Source organism: Poromitra crassiceps (genome assembly GCF_964638095.1).
Source record: "Poromitra crassiceps genome assembly, chromosome: 19".
Lineage (NCBI taxonomy): Eukaryota > Metazoa > Chordata > Actinopteri > Beryciformes > Melamphaidae > Poromitra > Poromitra crassiceps.
Window position 1 is genome coordinate 11,573,563 of NC_139646.1, and position 24,955 is coordinate 11,598,517.

A 24,955-nucleotide genomic window follows, 5' to 3' on the forward strand; every position below is an offset into this window, starting at 1 on the left:
TTAATGTTGTGACGATGTATACAAACTACAACTGCCAAATACAAATGTCCTTTTTTGAATCAGTGTCTTATTTAACAGAACACACACATATAAAAAAAAAAAAACTATTTTTTTATTACAAAAGGGGAGGTTTATTTGTGACGTTCAAAAAGACATTTTCTACTTCACATCGGAAGGTAAGAGAACAAAAGGTTTCTTAAAAAGAAAAAAGGGTACATATTGTTACAAGCAATGGAATGTGGTACAACCAACAGACATAAATACATTTTCTCTTAATCAACTCAAGTACTAGTACAAAGGGGCTAGCAAACAAAAAGCTAAACCAGCACAGCTGCAGCATTTGGGTAAGTCACTATGAGGCAGGCCTGCAAAAACGACCCACTTCCTAAAACCTTCTACAACCAGACGCTAATTAAGGTAGCGAAGTTCAGTCCACTGGGAGGTTTAACAGTACATCATCGCAACCCGCAAAACAAACACAGACACTAGGACTAACTATACTGGAGCTGGCTGCTGCTCTCCTCTTCAGCCACTATATGCTGTACATGGGACAACTTTACAACTTCAGCTTTTTCCTGCGTCCACCGCCGCCGCGTCCGTCTGGGGTCCCCTCAGACTTACGTTTCTGGGCCTAGAAAAGAGAAGAGAATTTAGGAAAGGGAGGAAAAGAAGCAGTGAAATCAAAATCAACGCTCACCAGACAATTCTGTTAGCATGAATAACACATTGATTCCTGCAAGCAAAGATGGATTTTTAACTTACCGATGCAGACTTTGGGCCTCTCTTCTTTTTCTCAGCCTTCTCCCTCTCCTCCAGCTCCATGTTCTCTCTCTCTATCAGCGTGATCAGCGTGTTACATCGCCTCTGGAGCTCCTACACACAAATAAGCCAGCATAACAAACATTAAAATCCACATACACATACAAAAAAAAAAAAAAATTGACATGCAGGAAACATTTGACACATCAGAACAAAACCTAAGAATAGCATAGGCCTCTGCAAAGAGACAGTTTAACAGTGAGCATCTTGGGCTACTCACCATGGCGGTCCTGGATTTGAGAAACCAGTCAAAGCGGAACTGGGGTGAGTTCCGGATGCACTGACGCAGCTCGTCGTACACACTCTCCTTGTCGAAGCCCAGCTTGTGAAGCATACAGATCAGGAAGCGGTCCTCCTCCTCCGTGTAGTTCTTGCCTTTGTTGGTGCCGTAGGAGATACGTAGCTGGTGGAACGGAGCCTTGTAGCGACCAATCTGGGCAAGGAGAAGGCAAACATATCGAGGGGATCATTAATCAATCAAGACGAGGAAAGAATGTGGCGGCAATTAAGTGATGAGTACAAGATTGAGAGTTTAATAAGCGTTAAGTACAAGGCATATATCAGATAAAGTTAATTACAGGTTCCCACACATTTTCATGGACACAATTTCAAAACTTTTCCATGACTTTCAAGGACTGTAATGTGAGGCAGTCCGTCTGAATCATCTATACCAGACATTATTACTACACAGGACAAATTAACATACCACCTTATATTGGATTCTAGTGCTTTAGTCACTGCATCACATTACATGGAAATAAAACAATTTTCCATAAAACATATTAGTGTAATCTAAAATACATGAAGCACTCAAATTCAACATAAAGGTGTGTCCCATTTGTCTAGTGCAGTAATCATTTATGGTATTGATTTGGAGTCAGTGGGTCACATTACTATTGGGGGGTAGGGGTCCATAAAAATATGTATAAAAAACTTGAAAAAGCACCCAAATCCAAAGTAATGTTTGTCATAATGCCACGTGAACATGACATGAAGAAACGTACGCGACTATAAACAAAACGTCACGCATCAATACATATTAGAGCTAGGCAATACTTATTAGAGCTAGGTTACAGCTACAGAAAATCAATTTGTTGTTACGTCACGTTACATGACATGCAAGGTTATCCACAAAGATTACTGTAACAATTAATTTCATTACGCAGTACACACTGCAAAATTCTATGACTTTTCCAAAACGTTCGAGGATTTCTCTAATTCCACGACTTTTCTAGGCCTGGAATACGAGATTTTGAAATTCCATGACTGCCAGGTCTTCCCTGACGGTGGGAACCCTGTAATTAGATTGTATAAATGAGAAAATAACCTCCAAATGGCTGGCAGTCATGTACCTTAGAGTCCAGTGCTTTCTTAATGCTAATTCTTCTCTGGATCCTAGCCTCTCCTCTTTCAATCTGGGCCATGATCTTCTCAATGTCCTGCAGCTCATTGCAGCGCTCCCAGAATACAGCTGTAGGAAGAGGGCCACACGGACGGACGGACACACACACACACACACACACACACACACACACATCGTCACAAAATATGCCAAACAGTATAAAGTTGTAGGAGTAGTATAAAGTTGGGCTTTACTTTGTGACAGATTTGTGACATTACTGTACCAGAATATTCCATGACTTCTTCAGGAGTTTTGCCCTCAACCTCTCTGGCAATGTTCTCAATATCATCTCTTCCCCACTTCTCGTTGGCTTTGATGAACTGGTTGAAGTCACGCTTGTTCCAAATAGTGAAGCCCTGCCGAGAAGGTACAATTGAAAATATGCACAATCAATAACCAGACACAAAAGACTGTATTTTGTTGTAGCATAGAAGAAAAGAAAATAGATTTGAATGTGGAAGCCGAGTCAGTACCTGTGACAGGAGGTTCTCTTTCTCCTCCAGCTCCTCCTCTGACAGAGCCTCCGCTTCATCAATCTTAGCCTGCTCCTCTTTCTGGTGCTGGGCCGAGTTGGGCATTTCTGGATTACGAGGAACCTAAAGAGACATGGCACAGATTCGCTTAAAAACGTTTTGCCTCCAACCATATTAATTTGTACATTTAGTAAAGTCACTCAGTCTCAACTGAAAAAAAAAAAAGTACTTGTCTGTACCTTATAGCCAATGGTCTTCCTGTAGAACAGAATTTCCTTCTCCAGAAGCTCAAACAGACGAGGAGGGAAGAACTGGAAGTCTTGGACATTGGGCTGCTTGGGAGGACGAGGAGCCTGTGAAAGCAACAAAGGAACAGATGTTAGATCCTGGACATGGTTATATACACCATCCATGGTAAGAACAGCGCAGGTCCAGATCCTGTTACGTGAAGGCCTGGTATCCTGATGCAGGCTGTAGAGCCATGTAGCCCCTACCTTGGGGGCTTTGGGCTCGCTGACTCGCAGTGCTTCTCGGAAGTAGGCATCCACGGCGTAATTGGCCTTCCTCTCTCTCTTGGGCGGCTCGATCCAGTTACTGATGACCTGAATGAACAGAGAACAAAGTCGAGGCTGAAAAGTTCACGTCCTGGGATGTGGGAAACTAAAGACTGCACACTGATGTTGGCTGTTGTCTTTACCTTTTTCTTCTCTCTGTAGTCTTCTCCTTCAAATGTGTACACGCTGCTGTTCTCTGTGTCCATGGTGAAGTTCCTCAGAGAGGTCTCGCTCTGGTTGCACATCTTCTCCTTCATCTCCATAGTCTAGTAGATGACATGATCACAATATTACCATCTCTTATGGCACAATTTTTAAATATCGATACATTGATGTGGACAATCGAAACTGGTCAATTTGAGCTTTAGAAAGCGCTCACTCCATCTCGCCCCCCGTGGCGCACTGGAGAGTGTGTTAGTTTGGGCAAAAGCCAAGAAAATGTGGTGTGTGACTTCCACAAACTGTCTGTGAAAGACAGCAAACATGTATTTCATTTAACTTCTTCTTTAATTTACATGTTAATTCGTACCCCAACAATCAGAACAGATTAACCGGTTTTGTACATGTATTAACTTCGTACAACAGTTGTGGATATAGATTACCGTATATAAGTTTTGGAAATCGGATATCGGTATGAGCCTAAAAAATTCCTATCAGTGCATCCCTAACTTAAAATGTTAACATATACAGAAATGTGTTAAAAAATGGCTGAAAACAAACCAGTCATGCGTCCACAGGTAGTATGTTTTTCTTTGAGTGTTTTGTTGCTACTCATGTTTTACGTAGTTTTAGAGTGTACTGCTGCTACCTATGTTTATGTATGTTTTTATTATGTTCTACGTTTTACGCTCTATGTTTTTTGTGTTTTATGTTTTATGGGACAACGGATGGAAATTAGCTTCGTGCTAAATCCGGCAATTTTTACACTTTTACTATGTTCCAGGTTTTACTATCTGTTCTGTGGTTTCTGTGTTCATTAATTTTGCACTGTCCCATCCAAATAAACGAATAAAATAAATAAATAAATAAATAAATAAATAAATAATGTGTTAATCGGGAATAGAGTTTATCTGTGTGTAAACTCTCACCTTCCTCTCTCCCTTCTCCAAGATTGAATCGATGTCGTCATCTGTAATCGCGCTCTCTTTGGAGGCAAACACATGAGTGGCGCCATGGCGGATGATGGACAGCATCTCATCCTTTCCCAACTTGTTTGCAGCCGGGTCCACTAGTCTTCCTAAAATTGAGAGGAAGAGAGAAAAAAGAAGACTAATTAGTGACTCACTCAAAACTCCAATCATCCCCATTTCCCTTTCTGAAAGATACTAATTTAAAACTTCACTGAGATCCAATATGAACAATTGTCTGAATTATGGTTGCTAATGTGATTATCATATGGATTGTTTTATTGTCCAGTAGGTACAAACCACTCCTCCCCTCCACAACAAAGACAGCTACAGGACAGACAAACCCTGTCTTTATTTGTCACAATGCACCAATGCATCCACATATGCATTACACACACACACACACACAGAAATGTGTCCTCCGCATTTTCCCCATCCTGGCTCGTCCTCCCTGACCTGGCCATGAGCAGTAGGCAGCTGCAGTGAAGCACCCGGGGATCAACTGCTTCCGAACGCCACTGGTCAGACGACAATCTTGCATGTTTTTAGTCGAGGTCCATATTGATGTTATGGAGGAAACCCCAGGGGAGCACGGGGAGAACATGCAAACTCCACACAGAAAAGCCCTTTTCACGAGGTCGCTCACCTGGGCAATAAGCACCGAAGGCATGGGGAGACATACCCCCAGTGCCAACAGCATCCCGGGCGAGAATCGAACTCAGGACCTTCTTGCTGTGAGGCAAGAATGCTAGCACTGCGCCACCGTGCTCCCAATAAGACAATCATGATGGTGCCCTTGAGCAAGGCACTTAACCGCCAACAAGTACATTGTAGCTGAAGAAGACTGTGGCTGTATTAGGTAACTGTGGGCACGTCTGGTGGGTGTGGATGTGTCCAACTATGACGATGTGCAGATTGCAGAAGGCCATTGATGAAAAAGCAAATGCAAGCCCAGCAAAGCTTTAAATAGACTAAGTGGACAAGAAGAAATACCTTGCTGGATGACAATGGAGTCCAGGCGCAGTTTCATCTCGGCCCTCTCCACAATCCTCTCCTCCACCGTGTTTTCAGTGATGAAACGAAACACGCGGACCTGCTTCATCTGACCAATCCTGTGAGCTCGGTCCTGAAATGAACAGGTGAAAAGAGGTTAGATTCTCACAAATTGAATGGTCAAGTTTGGAGTCACTGCCTCATATTATATGGAAGATATTGGGGGAAATGCCATTATTAGAGCTATATGTTATGACAACAACTCTAGAAAATAAAGTGGCTGTTACGTTACATTAGATTACACGGAAGGTTTTTCACGAATGATTACCCTAACAATTAATTTCATGGCAGGACAAAATTCCGTGACTTTTCCCAAACTGTCAAGGATTTTATTCATTCCGTGACTTTTCCAGGCCTGGAAAATGAGATTTTGAAATTCCATGACTTTTCCAGGTCTTTCATGACCGTTTGAACCCTGTGAATAAGGAGTGGGGAGATCACCAGTTCAGAGTACTGACCATGGCCTGAAGGTCAACTTGAGGGTTCCAGTCCGAGTCGTAGATGATGACTACATCGGCCGTGGCCAGGTTGATACCCAGCCCTCCGGCTCTGGTGCTCAGCATGAATATGAACTTGCTGCTGTTGGGCTCATTGTATGCATTGATAGAGACCTGAAACACACAAACATGATACAGAAATTAAGATTCTTTTACGATATATTTGCTCCATAGTTTCTTGAGGTAATGTGTTGATTGTTTAAATTCAGACTATTATCTGGTAACTCGTAACTGCTCATAAGTGGATATATGTGAACATCTTACTTGTCTCTCCTCATGGGGCGTCTTCCCATCAAGGCGACAATACGCATAGTTCCTCCACATGCAGTAGTCCTCCAAGATGTCCAGCACCCTGGTCATCTGACTGAAGATGAGCACACGAGAACCTGGACAGCAGGGAAGAAGTTAAGGGCTGTCATAATAATAATAATAATAACAGGGTATATGCAGCAATCCTGAAGTTAAATTCAAGACTTTTTCAAGACCCTTCCAATAAATTTCAAGACCCCATCGCCACTTCGAGCTGTAACCGATTACATCAATGACACACCTTCAACTAACACAATTACTATACATTTTGAGTTTGAGATTGCAAAACTAAACGGTCTTAGTTTGCCATAACTTATATGCACTGTATCAATACAACAGAATTCAGATAGGCTGGGAAGGAATAAAGCTCAAGAGAATAAATAGTGTGACTACAAAGGCAACGTTTATTTAAACTTAAAAAAAAAGTATATTTATAACAATAACATGCTGGCTCACTCACTCACGCATGCACACAACAGTGTTTCCCTGAGGATTTGGAGAGATCATGGTGGCGTCATAGTTTCAATGTTGATGCACACACAGAGCCTCTGTCCGTGTGCTGGTGAGCGCGGGGGGAGGGGCAAGATTGCTTAAACGCACTGCGACCCGGGCACTTTCTCTCAAGCTGATACTGTGGGGAGCGGTGGGGAGGCGGAGAATGACTTGATAAACAAAACATGTGCGCTGTTGTGAGGACCAAAATAAATGAATTCACGTAAACTTTTATCAAAATCTTTGGACATATTCACATCGAAACATAACCCATTTAAACACATTTAAAAGGGTCTTGAATTTGAAATTTACTTGAGACTTTTCTGAAAAAAGTATTGAAATTCAATACTTTTCAAGGGTCTTGATGTTCCCTAAATTGAATTCCCAACTTTCAATACTTTTCAAGACCCCGCGGATACCCTGAATAAAAATAATAATAATAATAATAAAATACAGAAAACCTACGGATATTCCCTGTATACTTAATCGGATGCCAAGAAGATACTAGGTTGTAAAACCTCTTTATCTGACAATGTATTCTATCTCCTTTATACAATACTTTCTTCATTATTTCTGTGTGATCTGCTCTATTATATGTATCCATATGGAGATGTTTCCCCTCTAGTTTGTGTTTTGAAGCTCTAAACTGGGTAAGGGGTTGGGCAGTCATATACGTGCTCATATTGAGTGGTAGTAAGCGATGTGTGTTTGGGGGGAGTGATGGGCGGGGAAGGATATTCTTACACAGTATCTTTGAATATTCTGTATTGTAAACATCTTATGAGCCCATCAACACACCTTGTTCCTTCATCTTGGGTAGCAGCTTGTCCAGCACCATCATCTTGCCGCTGTTAACCGCCAGGTGGAGGTCAGTGGTGTAGGGGGGGCCGGGCTCGGCTCCGTCAAACAGGTACGGGTGGTTGCAGCACTTCCGCAGCTGCATCAGCACGTTCAGCAGACGCATCTTGTCCATCTTGCCCGCCGAGTTCAGGATGTCGATGTCCTTCATCAGAATCTTTGTGTACCTGATGGGTGGACACACACCGGTACCTTATATTAACACACTACTGCTGCACAACAAATCTAATGTCCACGTAGCGACGTGCTTTCTAAACGCTGCTAATGAGAAGCTAGCAAAGCCTTAGCTGGGGGGGCGCTTACCACTCTCGCTGCATCTTGCTCAGCCCCACGTACATCTTGATCTCTTTCTTTGGGAGCAGAGATTTCTCTACGTCGGCTTTTATGCGACGTAGCAGGAAAGGACGCAGCACCTACACAACAAAACGTGGCGGGTCAAACGGGGGCTTAAACCCAAGTAAGAGTAATATCACCTTGAAATGAACAGGTAATGTAATGTCACTAGGAACATTCAATACATACAGTGTGAAGACGTTCCACCAACTTCTCATCACCCAAGCAGTTGTTTGTGTCAAACCAGGAATCAAAGTCCTGTGAAAACAAAACGTCAAATTAGTACCAGAATACACAACACTTTGTCTAAATAAGACTAGAACCATATTAGCTAAAGACATTTTTCCTTTCACACCCAAGAGTGGTTCCACCCTATATTGAAATACCCCGTTAAGCTTGTGCAGTTATGCGTTTCTCACCTCGGATGAGTTGAAGACGTCTGGCAGCAGGAAGTTGAGGAGAGCCCACAGCTCATGGAGGTTGTTTTGTAGGGGAGTTCCAGTCAGCAGCAGACGATTGGTGGTCTTAAACTCCCGCACAATTTCTGATAACTATGGAGAATCAAAGAGATTTGTGTTTTCAGATAAATATTCTAAGTGGTACTAGAAAGTATTCTGTGACATCAGTTTAACCGATCATATTTGGGTAGCCGCCCCAACCTTTGACTTCTCATTCTTGATCCTGTGGGCCTCGTCAATGACCAGGTACCTCCAGTTAAACTTCTTGAACACGGCCTTTTCAATGATGAGCATCTCATAGGATGTGACACACACATCCCACTCTCCTGGCAGCAGCACATCTCTGATCAATGCAGTCTGAAAATTGAAGCAAAATAAAAAAATATTTTTCTTGATCTGCATTACCTAGATTTCAGATTTAAGAGGAACACAGAGCCACTTATAAACATGGGTTTATTTTCTATTAGAAAAGCTAAAATCAGCTGTAACCGTCTACCTCAGCATGCTGCTTTTCCCTACTCCTCTCTCCTGCCTATAACAGGGCTCGACATTAACGGCTGCCCGGTTGCCCCGGGCAACCAAAAAAAACATGGGGCAACCATTTCTCGGTCTTTGGTTGCCCCAGGGGCAACCACGATTTAACATGCAACAAAATATGTACAGCAGCAAACAGCAAAATATACACCAAATAAATGTTTTAATACTTGTTGTGAGTGACATATATGTGACATTTTATTGCTGTTACAATCGAAACGATGTTACTAATTACCAGTCGGAACCTACGTGATGCATGCTGCACGTGCGGTATGTTTAACGAGTACTGACTGGGACAGGTGGGGCTGCTCGCACACAATCACAGCGGCTGCAAGACGCAAGAAGAACCTCGTCCGCCCGCAGCCCCGCACAGAAACAAAGGACGAGGAAATTGTCATTGAGGTGAAATACCCGTGCGTCTTTGAACGGGACGGAAAACGAATGCTATACTGCAAAGCATGTAGCCTACAACAAGCGCTTAGGTCTCATATGCTTCCCGCATCGGCGAGTGTCCACACGGAAAAGTTAGTTAAATCAGCAGACGCGCCCCTCCACAAGGCTGCTGTGCAGACGGTTTTCGCCTGGCTGTGCACACCCCGAATTGTGTAACTACGTGGACGCGGCTGGGCGGACAAAGTGGAGTTTTCAAGACTCCAGCTCACTTCCGCGAGCAGAAACCCACACACAGTGTATAAACGCTCCACACGTTTCCTCGTCAAGATTCAGTGTCTCTCATTTCCGTGCGACAGCCCAAACTTCAAGCATAATTCCAGCATAATGCTATACTGCAAAGCATGTAGCCTACAACAAGCCTACAACATACACCTCGACCAGGACATCCTTCAAAAACGTTTTACCACCGCGTATATGTGCTGAGAAATGATTTGCATCCCTGGCCTGTCAGCCTCTCATACGGGGTGAGAGAGAGAGGGATTGCAGGGCCGCTTCTGGGCCTTTTGGGGCCCTATGCAACATCAGAGTGGGGGCCCCAAACCACTGTCATCAAAGTATCCCTGAATGAACATGAGGAGGGCAGGCCCGGCGTTAGGGGCGGGCCTGACCGGGCCTGACCGGGCCGGGCCTGACCGGGCCGGGCCTGACCGGGCCGGGCCCCCCCATTTAACAAACTGGCCCCCCCATTCAATTTTTTTTTTTTTTTTTTTTTTTTTGTTGCTAAAAACGTTTTTCTGTTTTAAAGTTTAACATGGAATCTGGCTGTCATTAGGCATTGATTAACTCAATGCTATTGCTAACTGTTACTTTGAACATCCATTTGCAATGATTCTGGCTGGATATTAACTATTGTAAATTTGTCACAATGAATGCAATTTGTGCACAATGTGTAAATACACTTAATATTAATTGTTTAGGCCTAATTATTTGTAAAGTCACAACACATTAGAGATGTGTGTAGTTCTTCACAGATTTAGCCTCTTCATTTTGCTCTCAAATGCACCAGGTTGACGAATTTTACTTTAAAATGTACAAAATCTTCTTCCGGGGGAGAATCCCCCCGGACCCCCCTTGGGTAGCTTGGCCCCCCCAAGCTAGGGGCAGGCCCCCTCTGTAACTTGGGTCTGGAGCCGGGCCTGGAGGAGGGTAGGCTACTTAATTATCAATAACGCTTTTAATTAATAAATTAAGCACAATATGAACAATAACTGTTGAAAAATATATGAAAATGAAAGTTCACAAATATTAGTTAAATCCTTTCAGTGCAAATGCATTATAAAAACAAAAAATAAGATTTGTTTAGAAAACGAAATGACACAAATTTATTATTATTATTATTATCATTATTACTACTACTACACCCGGTGCGCACACTGAATAGGCCTATTATACTATACTATAGATTATTATACTTACTTTTCTGTCACATCGTCATTATTAAGCCGGCTTATGACTGCATAGTATCTTAATTACTCAAAATATAAAGCGACTAAAATTGGGCAACCATATTTTTATTCGGGCAACCAAAAGCTCTTGCCAGGTTGCCCCTCCGGCAACCACTTTTAAAAGTTAACGTCGAGCCCTGCTATAAACATTTGTAATCACTAAACTACCTTAGCTAAGTATGTGTGTTTACTCACATCCAGAATCCAGAAGTTAATATAACCCACGAGAGGGACCAAAAATGTACAACGTATGCATTGTGGCATTGTGCATGCATTGTGACATCACTGATGCAATAACATTTAGTGAACAACACACATGTGCCAATAGGGCAGGCGAGGTGGAGCCTAGGCATCGAGCGCGTTCGATGCCTAGTGCTTTACAGCCACAGTTTCACTCCATATGTAATCTTAATAAAACATCACGACTCGAGTATTTTGATACGTTTGCTGCTTCATTTGTTGAAACACCTTTTTCTCCTCCAACGTGCATCAGTAAGGCTATTTACTTGTTTAAATGACATTATTTCTAAAGTTTTAACCGGAAGTTTCCATTTTGTTTTGGCTGGCCTGACGCTGGGCCTGGGCAGCCAGCGGTGGCGAAACTGAATGGGTTGAGAGTGCGATCTAAAAGGCGATGATGCTGCTGCTGCTACCCCATGCTGCTTAGCTGGGTTAAAAAAAGCTATGGGCACAGGTCAACACAGTGTACTGCTGCAATCATCAGCACTGCACTGCTGTAATTGAAAATGCTGATTCTACACCAATAACTCAGAAAGAACATGGATGGAATTGTTGGGTATTTTCATATTAGGAACACTGCAGAATGGCATACCATGTAGCACGGTGAAAAGTTCCAATTAGATTAAACTTCCCTGAGAATTATGAAAGTGTGACACTGCCTACCCTCTGATCTCTGTCTCCAATAAGGCAGACAGCACGCAGCGAAGGCACCCAGCGCTTGAACTCATTCATCCAGTTGTAGAGGGTGGACTTCGGCACCAGCACCATGTGGGGACCGGGGATGTTTCTGTAGTGCTTCATGTAGCCCAGCAGGGAGATGGTCTGCAGGGTCTTCCCCAAACCCTGAGGAGAAACAAAGAATATACACAGGGTGTATCAGAAGGAGAGTGGTAGATAGAAAATACAGTGACAATAAAAAAAATATATCTTAGAATGAGAAAGCACAAACCATTTCATCAGCCAGGATGCCATTGATGCCGTTCTCATACAGAGAGATGAGCCAGTTCAGACCACGGACCTGATAATCCCTCATTTTACCCTGTTTGACATCTATTTGGAAGATGCAGAAGAACATAATCAAAACTTCAGTTTGCCACTCTTGCCATGTAACTGTACCTTCCTCTCAAGCCTAAATAAAGCAGTGTAGAGCTGCTTACAGGAGGGGGAGTCATCAAAGCGAGTGCAGACATTAGTAGCCCTGTTGCTCTCGCTCAGTAGTTCTTCATCCTCCTCTTGTTCTGTGCGGCGATGCCGGTTGCTGTTGGAATCAGAAACAGACATGATTCCTCAATGTTGACATGGAGTTGATCTTACTGTATGAAATACAGTAGTAGTGTTGTTGCCCATGATGTTGTTCACCATGTTTACATTATGTCTTATGTCTTCCAAGACAAGTTTCTCCTAAGGGAGACCAAATCAAATAATCTAATGTAATCTAAATCTAATCTTCATCACAACCAAAAAAAAAAGTCCAAAACATTGCTAGAAAGCATTTCCAACAAGACACATTCTGTTACACCACTTCTCATCTGTAAAGCTTTTGAACATTTTTGTTTGTTTTTGTTTTGTTTACTGGTTATGGACTCACTCTCCAGCAGTGATCAGGTTCTGCTTCTCATCCTTCTTGGTGCGGGGACGTCCTGGCTTCATCTTCAGTGGAGAGGTGGGTGTCTTCTGTGCTGCTGGTTGGATGAAATGAGCAAACACCTCTGTTTGCTTCAACAGGTACTCAAATCTGTTTGTCCGGTCCGTTTGCTACAAACATGAACAAAAAAACAAGTTTACCCATTTTTCTAAGAACAGATTGAAAGCTATGGCATTAAAGTAGGTAGGCTAAATAATGTTAATAGTTTCCTTACCACTTTCTCTTCATAACCTGGTGTAGCATCCTTGGTCTGGGATGAGGATGCATCTGCATCCTGCCCAGCTTCTGAAGAGGACTCTTTTCCAGCATCTGAAGAGTCAGATTTCTCCTGAGCAGAAACAAGCAGTACAGAAAGCAATCTTGTTTATTACGTTAACCAGCTTCTGACATTTCGACAGCTTTGAGTCCTCGCATTCTCCGATTTTAACTGAAACTGAACACAAAGTGCCGTGGAAGACAAGCGGCTAGTAGTGGCAGTGTTGAAGGATCCCTCTAACAGCCACTACCGCACTCTGTGCCATGAAAACAAAGCGGATGGGACAGCGAATTTGCTTTCATTTTCGGGGGCAGTGTTGGGTCACAGTAACCGGCTATCCACCCTGCGAGTTTGATTTGGGAGTAAACCAAACCACATTGAGACGTGTGTTATTGTTATAATCAATTGAGCGCTAGCGGGGCTAAGCTAACGTGAGGAGCGCTTATGAAACGCGCTGGCCTCGTTGTGGTGTGTTTGCGTGATAGCTAGTCCCTGGTAGACTGGAAGGAGCTGTTGACATCATCAGTGTCCATGGCTAGCTAGCTCAAACACCTCGCACTAGCGAAGGGAAAGTTTCACGTCCAATGAATTGGAGAACAGTGTAGGTGATGGGGAAGATTTTCAACCACACATCGACTTCTCTCACAGATGTTTTAACCCGTCTCACCTCCACTCCCCCGGTTTCTTCAACTTCAGGCTGTTCTTCCCGCTGTTCCACGCCGTTTGCACTTTCGGACATTGTTACCGAATTTCCTCTACGATTCAGATGTATAGTCCGTTATATGATGATTGAGTATTTCCGTATGAAAGCCGTTGAAGATTGTCCGAACTTCCACACGGCAGATGGCAACTATCCCTTTGTTTATAATGAAAGACACACCGGATGGTCACAAGCAACACATTCGCGCTAGCAAGGCTCTTTCTCCCGCTAACGTTACCCCGGTGTGTGCGCTCTGTCGCGAGACTTCAGTGGCGGTCGTTTCCGATGATACCTTCATGGACTTTCGGGAATATTGTTACGAATACGATAACTGGTAACGTACAGTAGGCTACGACGGCTACGACTGGGAAAGTTGGACATCACAGATGCTTTTTAAAATTTGCAATGAAATTTTACTTAACTGAATTACAACTTCAAGATTTACTGTTTAACTGCTGGAATCTGAAACCAGACCACGACCACAATTACCACAAATTAAATACTGAGCCTTTAAGTGGTGCAGCCGCTTCACAATCCATCAACTGAGCATGCAAACGCCCCCAACTGATGATGTCATACCCAATGATGACGTTATGCCCCACATTAATCATCGAGTGGAAGGACGGGTGGACACCATCGACCTATATAAGACACGGAGAGACACTGAAAGTCAGTTATAAGAACAGCTTCACCATTCTGATGATGTCAGTAAACAAACAAAATTCATCAAATGAGTATGCAAATGCCCTGACTGATGATGTCATAACCACTGATGATGTCATTATCAAGTGGAAGAACAGACGGACAGACACTCAAAGTCAAGTTATAGAAGCGGCTTCACCATTCTGACAATCTGGGAACCCAGAGTCTATTTCGGCACATAGACTCTGGCACAGCCGTACCTTTTTTGAAGCTTCCTGTACAGCGCAAATCTCCCGCCCGGGACTTCTGCCTCCTCGCAGTGCCACTCTATTGTAGTGAATATATAAGAATGTTGACGTTTAGCATAAAAAATTAAAATTACGCAATGTATGTTTTTAAAAGGTGCAGAAGTGGAAGTCCTGGGCGGAAGATGTTGATTCTGTTTGTGTGGGTCGCCATCCCGCCGCCCTATTAGTAAGACCTCAGCAGGGAAGAATTTATGACATCACTGATGATGTCACAATGTATATGACTGTAAACATTCATATTCATAGACTGGCTGCAGTTCAGAAGCTGTAAACATGCTTAATCCTGTTACAAAGTGTGGCATTTTAACATGGGGGTGAACAGGAACGACTCCCTTTTGGGTCCAGCCTCAAGTGGCCATTCGAAGAACTACAGCTTTCAGTATCACTTCTGCGGCTTCTCAAAACCCCGAGCTAGTCTGGTGAAGGCAGCAATTTTTTTGTTGCAAAAATCATCCAACATGCACATATCAATCAAGACATCCCAATGTAGGAATCAAACATGTGCATATATCAACAGAGCATTATCATTCAAGTATGATCGAATAGATAAAACAAAAACAAACAAAAGAAGAAGAAATGAAATGTAATAAGGCAGCACATTGAAATCATGATTGAAATGTTACTGGAACTGCACAAAATGTGCGCCTCCTTTCGTTCACAATTTGACGATGGTGATCTATTAATGCAAGATACTCAACCTTTTCGGTCACGGATCTTAATTTTTTGCGTTCAAAGTATGGTAAGATATAACAAACAGGCAATGACAAGGCGAAAATTGCTTCCCACAGGGGTCCTAACAATATCCCTGTCCATTGGAATGACGTCGGAGGAAGGTTAATCAGCTGATTCCAGTCATCATAAAAAGTAACAAAAATAACCCTGTTTTTACCTGTCAAAAGGCGTTTAACGTCTATTGACAATTAAGGATTTTCTGGTTGGATAGTGTTGTCATGCTTTATTTGGGTAAGCACAACAGTATAACGTTTTTATATCGTGTTTATAGACGGCAGCATTTTATTTATGCTAAGTCAGTGGCACCTCTGCTAGGCCTGTTTTGCTGCTTTGTTCATTTTTTTAGCTAGAAGCAATGTGAATTTGAGCTGTCGCTATGTAGCAGAACTGGCTCCATCATCTATTGGAACTGGAAGTTGGATTTAGCTTTCGAGCCATATTTCAACTAAGATTATTTTAAATGTTAGCTACATCTAGCTTTTAACATGCTACATGCTAACGTTAGCTCGTCATTACGAATACACACGAATACACTGAGGCAGCGCTAGCTCGCTGTCACGCTGTCATAACACGCTGTCATAACCGTGTTATGTTTGATGCAATCTGGGAACCCAGAGTCTATTTCTATTTCCATTTTTCTATTTAGCTACGTGCCGAAATAGACTCTGGCTTCCCAGATTGTGTTTGATGTGGTGTAGGAACAAAGCAGGTGTCAATCCGCATTAAAATGTGTACGTTAAATGCAGTGTTTACGTTTGTGTAGCTGTTGTGTTGAGCCAGATATCAAACTGTCACATGGAAAAATCTGGCCCGCACTCCATGTAGTGTAAAACAAAACATGATTGTAGTTAATTGATCAATTTCAAATAGTCATCGTTGTTTCCCCTCTACAATCTCTAGACTGTCATCATGGACAAGATTTTGGAGGGCCTCATCAGCTCCAATCACTCTGTTCCAGTGAAGAAGGCGATCGTGAAGAAGGTAGTGGAAGCGGCAGAGAAAGAGGTGACAGAGCAGCAGTGTCAGGCGCTGTACACGCTCACAGCCCGCCTCTTCTTACTGGGCGAAGATGCCTTTCAGAAGCAGGTGGGCTTCCAAGTCCTGGAAGCCTATGCTCGCTACCACCGGCCTGAGTTTGAGCATTTCTTCAATAAAGACTTTGTCCTCGGTCTGCTGCAGCAGGGCTATGGCCAGCTGGACCACAAAGACCCGGCCATAGTGGACTACATTCACTGTTGCCTGCGGCTGCTCATCAGCTGCCCCTCCGTGCTGGAGATCTTCAGCGTCATCCAGGTGGAGGTTTTAAGGATGGTGTGTGAGCGCCCCGAGCCCGCCCTGTGTGCCCGCCTGAGCACCATGCTGTCGGACTTTGTGCAGTGCATCCCGAGGGACAAGTCTGCCGTTTTGTTCTGCCAGCAGCTGGTGAGGACCATCAGTTACTTCCACTGCTTTGCCAGCCAAGAGCGGGAGCTGAGGGAGTATGTGGGTCAGGTGAATAAGGCTAGTGCGCTGCTGCAAAACATCTGGAAGGCTGATCCAGCCACACTGCTGCCCTCACTGCAGGAGGTCTTCGCCATCATCTCCTCCACAGGTGAGACTCCTTTTCACTGAGAGAATACAGAGAAAACGGACTGAATTTTTCTGCAGGGTAAGTTGGGGTACCTAGAGCAGATCTATTTAGAAGCTTAATAATGGCAAGAAGAATCATAGATTCAAATCCTTAAACTATCATACACCATACATCATTTTTTTATTCATTGTATGTACACAATTGGATTCAGCAAGTTATTTTTTATTGTAGATAATTAGATTTATTTATGACTTTAGTGTGCATGCCAGTAATGAAAAGGATTTGCATAAGGCATTATGAACGCCATGACCCATCCCCCCCGGCAATCATGCCGGGTTTCTTGCCACACGGATAGCTGATTTGATCCCATAGATTAGTTCTCTGTTTTATAGATTGTATGTTTGACAGGAATAAGAGACAAGGTTTTCATTGTTTGCTAAAATGTCTAATCTTCCATATTATTGGCACATTGTTTCGTTTTTAAGGTGGTGGCCTCAGCATTGACTTTACTTTCAAATCCTTCATTGAGGGAGTTGATTTTCTTCAAGAACAACACAACTTACCACAAGAATGTAGTTAAATTCAGCCTATTAAGACTGAACAAAAGAATTGCATTTTCCATTTAGATTTTCAACTGATTGAATTGACCACAGCCCTTACACCTACATAAGTTGATGTCACACTCTAGGTCTAATCTAAAATCAGGGCTCAACCTTTAGTTTCCCCCCACATGCACACATACATTTACTGCCCCTATACAAATTATAGTACCGGTAATAGTTTGGAGCAGGAAAAAGCCGATAGCCAATGATTAATCGGCCAATATCATCCTCCCATTTTTATTATAAAAAAAGTGTAACTGTTTTTCCCAATTGCCAGATCGGGCAAGTGATTTGCTAGATTTACTTGCCCGACATGGTATTTTACTTCCCCCGGACAAGCGGGCAAGCCTTATTGTTGAGCCCTGTGAAATGGATCATTTTACATTACTTAATTGCTCATTCCAACAAAAAGGACAATATGATTGTGTAATTCTATATTCATTTTTATTGTGTGTTCTTTGCAGACCCTTCCTTTGACCCCTCCATTGCCCTGGCCTGCCTGGTCCAGCACATCCCCCTCCAGATGATCACAGTGCTCATCAAGAGCCTCACCACAGACCAGAATGTCAAAGATGCTAGCATGACTAAGGCACTCTGCAGGTTTGTTCACAATGCTAGTACTGTCAGTGCAGTACCTCTGCACACTCTGTACATGTCGCCTACATCTGTAAATATGTATGTATATAAATACAGTATATTGGATATATGTGTATTTTTATTTATATATTTTTTTACCACACATGCCTTAACATTTTCTGTGTAAATGTACTGTATAGCCCTCCTGTTTATGTGAATGAGCTACATTTTGACACACCATGTATAGATTTGTCATGTTTTTTTATTCATATTCTAATATTCCATTTATTGGTCATTATTGTTTTTCTAGATTTTTAAAAATGTTCACTCATTTCATACAGAAGATATTTCACGTTCTTTAAAAAATCATCCATATTATTGTAAATTATTTACACTCATGCTCTTCTTCTGTCCATCTAGGATGATAGACTGGCTCTCCTGGCCTCTGGCCCAACACGTTGACATCTGGGTCATTGCTCTGCTGAAAGGACTGGCTGCAGTTCAGAAGTTCACCATCCTCATAGATGTCACTCTGCTCAAGATTGAGCTGGTGTGTAGTGAGAGTTCCTCTTTTTGATTCATCGTTGACCTCAGGACGGAATTACCGTAGACAGAAATTGTATACATCGTTTTATCGCTTCATGATTATTGGAGAGTAATAACCAAAGCAGATCATCACTCAGAAATGTTTAGCTGCAATGATTTATTTAGATGATTTATTTAGACCACCTGGTAATGGGACTTATTTATTAGAAGCTACTCCTCAGTTCTTATAATGTACAATTTTTTGTATCTATACTCATAGGTGTTCAGTCGTCTGTGGTACCCCATTGTGCGGCAGGGGGCACTGGCTGTGCTGTCGCATATGCTCCTAAGTTTCCAGCACTCTCCTGAGGCCTTCCATTTGGTAAGAGATCTCCTCTGTCCTCACAGCCCATTTCCTTCTCATATGGCCCTTTTATTCTTTTGTCATTTTCTTCTCCTCCGGCTTAAATTACTTCAAGGCCCCATAGGTTGAGGCCACGTCTCGTCATAGACGCTGGGTTAGCTGGCTCAGCCTGGCTGGGGGCGGGGTCAGGGTGGGGTAAATTCCCCCGTTCTATCCATTCAGCAAAGTTAGAATTTAGCTGATAGCCCAGCCCAGGCAGACACGATCGGGGATTTAACCACCGCAGTAAACATACATCTGAGCAGACGTCTTGTGTTCTGCTCTAGTACCCCCAAACCTGTAGTTTAGAGCCGCAGCACCGTCTTTTGGTTTTTCAGCCCATGAGATATATCAGCGGTTTTACCCCACTCGCGCGCCAGCCGTTTAACATTTTGTGGGCGTTCCCAGACATGCGGACTGTCTCTATAGACTTCATTTCCCACAACCCCAGGCCTGGTACAGCTCTCCCACTAATGATGTGTGGAGCACTTCAACGCTGAGCATTGAGCAATGGTCCTTCAGTTGGCCCATTTCATTAGCATCTAAAAACATCCTACTCTAGGAAATACTATAATGAGACTGAAGCCTCCATAGGACTCCTCATGTAGTATAGCTACTGTATGACTAACCGCCTACTAGCAGATGTTTAGGATGATATTAACAGTACCAACCAACCAATACATAATCTGAATTGTCCTCCTCCCTCACTGTCCCAGGTTGTGCCCCATGTGGTGCATCTAGTCCAATCCTTGAGGACAGATGGCCTCCCCACCAGTAACGCTTTCTTACTGCAGTTCACTGAGCTCATACACTGTATGATGTACCAGTACAACGGCTTCCCCGACCTCTACGACCACATACTAGAGGCCATCAAGGTAAAGGAACAGAGGGCATCTCATACTATAAATATTCTCCTGTATGAAAGTATTGAAGAAAATGTTGAATCCACCAGGTACAAAAGGAAGTCATTTTTAACATTGCGTAAATCATGAAAACATTTGACTTGCTGGCGGAGGTTTGCATTTCTCCTTGTTTTTTCCTTACCTAAGGAAACCTTTTAAGGCATTCTGTGCAACACCCATAAGTAAGTCCCTCGGCTAAGGATGAATTAAGCTTTAAGTCTCATATTTAAGGCATTTTGCTGCATTGAAAGATATTTTACAGTGGTAAAATTCTACAGTTTCCATAGAAACCGTTTACTTGCACTTGTGCTTGTGATACCTGTTCTCACAAAGTTGACCTAGTATCCACCTTATTTTTAAATGCCCCACTGTAAAATAATGATGGGTGCAAAAGCTCTGGTTCAGAACATGACTGATTGTTGCAGCTTGATCATTTCCTCTGTACAGTTCTCAAGCAAGTGATACTGACTTTAGAGCTTTAATGTCTGTTCATTTTTCTTAATTTAATACCATAAACTCAGCCATGTTGCACTTAAGATAGAGTCAGAGGTTCCTTATTTTTCCCCTAATGTCTTTTGTGCAACAGTGTAACTAACTTTATGGGACTTTCTGTATATAAGACCAAGATAACAAGAAAACCTTAAAGGAACACTCTGCCCATTTTCAACCAGCTTTGTATCATTAGAACATCAGTAGTATATCAGAAAACTGTAAACGGTTTTGAAGTCTGTCATTTAATTTGACAGTTATTGAGTGTTAAAGTGTGGACCAGTGACATCACTGGTCCACACTAACTCAAATGAATAACTCATTAGCTCAAATCAACTCTCAATAACTGTCAAACTAGATGAATGATGAATAGTTTGACAGTTATTGAGAGTTGATTTGAGTTAATGAGTTATTAATTTGAGTTAGTGAGTTATTTGAGTTTAACACTCAATAACTGTCAAATTAAATGACAGACTTCAAAACAGTTTACAGTTTTCTGATATACTACTGATGTTCTAATGATACAAAGCTGGTTGAAAATGGGCGGAGTGTTCCTTTAAATACTTACAGTAAGTAAACATTTTAAGGAAACCTTAAGGAGAAGACTTAAGGGTGTTTTGAGCAACCAATTTTATTTTAATGAAACCTTAAACTCTGACCTTAAGGAAAATCTCTTTTTTATGGTCGTTTGTTATGGTCGTTTACCTGCGACCTTTTTTGCCAAAGTGTGTTGTGCATCTAATTCATTATTTTGTCTCGTTTTGTTAGGATCTCCCAAAGCCCGGAGAGGAGCAGATCAAGCTGGTTTTGAATCAAAGTGCCTGGTCGTCCCAGTCCAACTCATTTGTCTCTGGCCTGCTGAGGCAAGCTGGGAAATCTGAGACGGGTAAGACGGGCCTGGTCAACCTGGGAAACACCTGCTACATGAACAGCATCATCCAGACGCTCTTCATGGCCACTGAGTGAGTCCTGTACACATTGCATAAGAGCACATCAATCATTGTGTATGAGGTTGTTAGTCTATTTGCTGTGTGATACATAGGGATTTGAGTGGGACGGTCTATGAGTGTAGTTAACCTCCTTTTTATCCCAGTTTCAGGAGGCATGTTTTATCATTACATCTAAATGGTACCAACACTTTGATGAAAATGCTTCAGCTGCTCTTTGCTTTCCTTGCACACACTCAGGTTAGTAAATCAGTGTACTGGACAATACTGAATATTAGTGTTGGTGGAAAAACATGAGATGACACTGTGTGTGTGTGTCTGTCTCTGTCTCTGTCTCTCTGTCTCTGTCTCTGTCCTACAGAGGGCAGCATATGCTCCCAGGAACTTCTTTGAGGCATCTCGTCCTCCCTGGTTCAACGCAGGCTCTCAACAGGACTGTTCTGAGTACCTCCGCTTTCTTCTAGACAGGTAGCATAACAAGCACATTCAGTGAATCAGCAGTGATAGGATTGTGTCAATAAATCAGTTGTCCGTTAAAAAGACTAATCATTAAAATGACTGCCATAGATCTAATGTTACACCTTTGTAAGTACTGTTATAATGGCAGAGATTTTCACGTATGTTTCCATAAAATTGGCCCTACCACACATACAAAACAACGTGAATCATTAATTGAATACAAATGCCTTTGCTTATAGACTGTTTCAACTCGACAACGTAAACATTCTAAATTGCCCCCAGCTTACTTACTGTTGCAGTGTTTGCTAGTACAATAACTGACAGGATATAAGCTCGGTTCCAAACTGTTCCCTAGCAACACAATTCCATGAAAACCGCCTATAAGACCATAATGAACTAAATGGGTAACGCTATACTTTTTAAGTAAACCACGTGTGACTACGGGCTTGTTGTGAAGATAGAATGGATGTAGTAGCATAGCATTGTCATGGCATTAATGTGCATCAGTTGTATATGAGTAACTTATCTCCCCGTGTCAAGGTTGCATGAAGAGGAGAAAACCCTTCAGGTCCTGGAATCAGCCAACCCAAAGGCCACCTCCCCTGGTGTCACAGCCAGCAAAGACCCAGGAGCTCAGACTTGTACCGAGCGAGGTGAAGAGTCACCTTTGACGCCAGTAGAAAGCAAGCTCGGGAACGATACGAGGACTCTGATAGAAAGGATGTTTGGCGGGAGACTAAGCACGGGTATTCGCTGTATGCAGTGCAACAGCATCTCTAAGAAAGAGGAGCCCTTTACAGACCTCTCTCTGGCCTTCTGTCCCTCTGCCACCTCCCAGGGCAGCCCTCAGATCGAGGGGCCCTCAGAGGAGCCCAAGGCTCTTTGCCAAGGATCCGTCAACGGCGGCAGTGAAGTCCCTGAACAAGGCCTGGTCAAACCCGCGGCTAGCAGTGTCCATTTTGTGCCAGCGACAAATGAACCACCTCTCTCCGTGCCTGACCTGGTGAACTATTTCCTGGCTCCGGAGATCCTGGATGAGGAGAACGCCTATTTCTGCGAGAAGTGTGGCTCGCTGCAGCGGGCAGAGAGGACCATGAAAGTGGTGGCAGCGCCAGAGTACCTGATCCTCACCCTGCTGCGATTCTCCTACGACGCCAAATGCCACGTCCGCAGGAAGATCCTGGACAACGTCACCATCCCGCCACTCATGAGACTTCCTGTGCACGCCCCTTCATCGCCTAGAAAATCCTCCTCTTCCGCCTCCTCCCCGCTGCAGGTGGATTCTCCCGAGAGCAGCGAGAACCTAGCGAAGAAGCTCAAACCATCGCAACAAGACGAGGAGGAAGAGGAGAAGGAGAGAATAGACGGAGCAGAGGAGATCAATAGAGGAGGAGGAATGCACGTCCAGTCGGTGCCCTATGTCCTTAGCTCAGTGGTGATGCACTCTGGGATGTCGTCAGAGAGTGGCCACTACTACTCCTACGGGCGTAACATCAACGGCGCAGATGGAACACAACACCCAGGCAATCACTTTGCCCTGGAGGAGGACTTGGGGAACGGCCAGGCAGAGCCTAGCCTCTCCACTTGCTCTGCTCTCTCAACCCCGCCCGAACAAAGGGGGGCGCTGCTTAACGGTGGCCAGGAGGCGAGGGATTGGCTGCTTTTTAACGACAGCAGAGTGACATTCACGTCCCTCCAATCGGTGCAAAACATTACCAACCGTTTCCCCAAGGACACGGCTTATGTGCTCATCTACCGGAAACAGGAGCTAACAGGGCAGAACGTGAATGCAGGACTGACGGCAAACGGGATGAGACTGAGTGCTGAGCCTCCCCTGCAGAAAGAGCTCCTGGATGCTATTACCAAGGATAACAAGCTGTACTTACAGGTGAGGTGAGGGGGGGACTCCCCCCCACATAAAAGCCCACTCTTTACCACTTAAACTAGTTAGTTTCAGGACAAAAGCGCGTGCGCCGCGTACTATGTGAGGAACGTTTCTTTCACGACTCTGAACCTCCTGTTATGGCAGGTGTAATTTCACTGGTCATTGACACGTGATTTCGAATGGCACATAGGTTACGCAAAAACCACGCCCTGTGCCCGCCTACGCAGCAGTCAAGCGCCGGGATTGGCCAGGAGCAAGTCTTTTGTCTTCTTTTGACAGCTGGAATCTCCCACACCACAAATCGCTGGTCACGCAGCCCAGCGATTTCATGAACCAACTGAATTGCTCTTGATAGGGGACATTGAAATTAATTATTAGTGTATTAACGCCAATGAAAACGTAACACAAGCTTTTAACACACAATCGATTTTTAAACATTTATTTCAAAACATCATTGTAAAATTCTGGCCTTTAGCCAAAGCTTCAATAACAGAGCTCAGCTGACAGTTTAACCTGCAACTGAAAACTATAAAAAATATAAAATTAAAAATACAATAGGCTACAGCACATAGGCCTACGCCCCCACCCCCCCCCCCCCCCCACACCCTGCCCGCGTAACCTATGTGCGATTCGAAATCAAGCGTCATTGACCTGTGCTGCACTGTCATTCCTCCACATCACCCCTAGAGGGTGCTGTAACAGCATCAAGTGAGGCGGCACTGACTCATGGAGTTAAATGTTTGGCATAGCTTAGGTATGTGTTTGACTTCTGTCGACAGGTTAAAAATAATCTCACCTGGAAACATTTGAAGAACTGTGTCTTTCCTCTCTGCCTTCTGTCGACAGGAACAGGAGCTTACCGCTCGGACCCAGGCCCTGCAGGCCCCCTCGTCGTCCTGCTCATTCAGGCCCAACGGGTCAGATGACAATGACCCACCAGGGAGCTGTGGCCCCTCTGGTGGCGGAGGAGGAGGAGGAGGGGGCTTCAATACCATCAGCAGGCTGGTCTTCTGAAAGAGAAAGGCTAGAGGAGACCCAGAACAGACCCAATACCATCAGCAGACTGGTCTTCTGAAAGAGAAAGGCTAGAGGAGACCCAGAACAGACCCAATACCATCAGCAGACTGGTCTTATGAAAGAGAAAGCCCAGGGGAGACCCTTGCACTAAGAGAGTCCTGGTCTGCTGTTGGTCCCTCATACCATATGTGCACATAACCTCATAAAATAGCACTGAAGATGTCTGAGAAAACAGCACTGAAGATGTCTT

General features: G+C 43.6%; 2 protein-coding genes across 3 annotated transcripts; one reads left to right on the plus strand and one right to left on the minus strand.

Moving 5' to 3' along the window:
- Nucleotides 1-130: 130 nt before the first annotated feature.
- On the minus strand, nucleotides 131-13,861 carry smarca5 (SNF2 related chromatin remodeling ATPase 5). Its single transcript, XM_083655391.1, has 24 exons — nucleotides 13,616-13,861; nucleotides 12,907-13,020; nucleotides 12,636-12,802; nucleotides 12,205-12,305; nucleotides 11,997-12,097; nucleotides 11,711-11,890; nucleotides 8,577-8,732; nucleotides 8,337-8,468; nucleotides 8,107-8,175; nucleotides 7,888-7,997; nucleotides 7,525-7,751; nucleotides 6,190-6,311; nucleotides 5,887-6,039; nucleotides 5,369-5,501; nucleotides 4,337-4,485; nucleotides 3,392-3,514; nucleotides 3,189-3,296; nucleotides 2,934-3,047; nucleotides 2,695-2,817; nucleotides 2,445-2,577; nucleotides 2,172-2,290; nucleotides 1,040-1,252; nucleotides 763-873; nucleotides 131-631 (listed from the first exon to the last, which is right to left on the minus strand). The coding sequence occupies exons 1-24, from the start codon at nucleotides 13,685-13,687 to the stop codon at nucleotides 557-559; spliced, it is 3,105 nt and encodes a 1,034-aa protein (XP_083511517.1). The 5' UTR covers nucleotides 13,688-13,861; the 3' UTR covers nucleotides 131-556.
- A 1,559-nt stretch (nucleotides 13,862-15,420) lies between these two features.
- usp38 (ubiquitin specific peptidase 38) lies at nucleotides 15,421-24,809 on the plus strand. Of its 2 annotated transcripts, none has more exons than XM_083655619.1 (11): nucleotides 15,421-15,462; nucleotides 16,231-16,921; nucleotides 17,967-18,102; nucleotides 18,499-18,628; nucleotides 18,884-18,985; nucleotides 19,723-19,881; nucleotides 21,166-21,359; nucleotides 21,491-21,584; nucleotides 21,706-21,812; nucleotides 22,344-23,691; nucleotides 24,535-24,809. In XM_083655619.1, the coding sequence occupies exons 2-11, from the start codon at nucleotides 16,240-16,242 to the stop codon at nucleotides 24,700-24,702; spliced, it is 3,120 nt and encodes a 1,039-aa protein (XP_083511745.1). In that variant the 5' UTR covers nucleotides 15,421-15,462; nucleotides 16,231-16,239; the 3' UTR covers nucleotides 24,703-24,809. The 2 variants fall into 2 exon arrangements, with proteins under 2 accessions (XP_083511745.1, XP_083511744.1); XM_083655618.1 differs by having other exon boundaries at nucleotides 15,425-15,561.
- The last annotated feature ends 146 nt before the right edge of the window (nucleotides 24,810-24,955 follow it).

Coding starts and splice junctions, on each gene's coding strand:
- smarca5 (XM_083655391.1), bottom strand. CDS start 13,687: ATGTCCGAAAGTGCAAACGGCGTGGAACAGCGGGAAGAACAGCCTGAA. Junction 8,733..11,710: donor TTGGAGACAGAGATCAGAGG/GTAGGCAGTGTC, acceptor TTCAATTTTCAG/ACTGCATTGATCAGAGATGT. Junction 8,469..8,576: donor TCAAGAATGAGAAGTCAAAG/GTTGGGGCGGCT, acceptor GATTCTCCATAG/TTATCAGAAATTGTGCGGGA.
- usp38 (XM_083655619.1), top strand. CDS start 16,240: ATGGACAAGATTTTGGAGGGCCTCATCAGCTCCAATCACTCTGTTCCA. Junction 21,360..21,490: donor ACGCTCTTCATGGCCACTGA/GTGAGTCCTGTA, acceptor TTTTTATCCCAG/TTTCAGGAGGCATGTTTTAT. Junction 21,585..21,705: donor CTTTCCTTGCACACACTCAG/GTTAGTAAATCA, acceptor TCTGTCCTACAG/AGGGCAGCATATGCTCCCAG.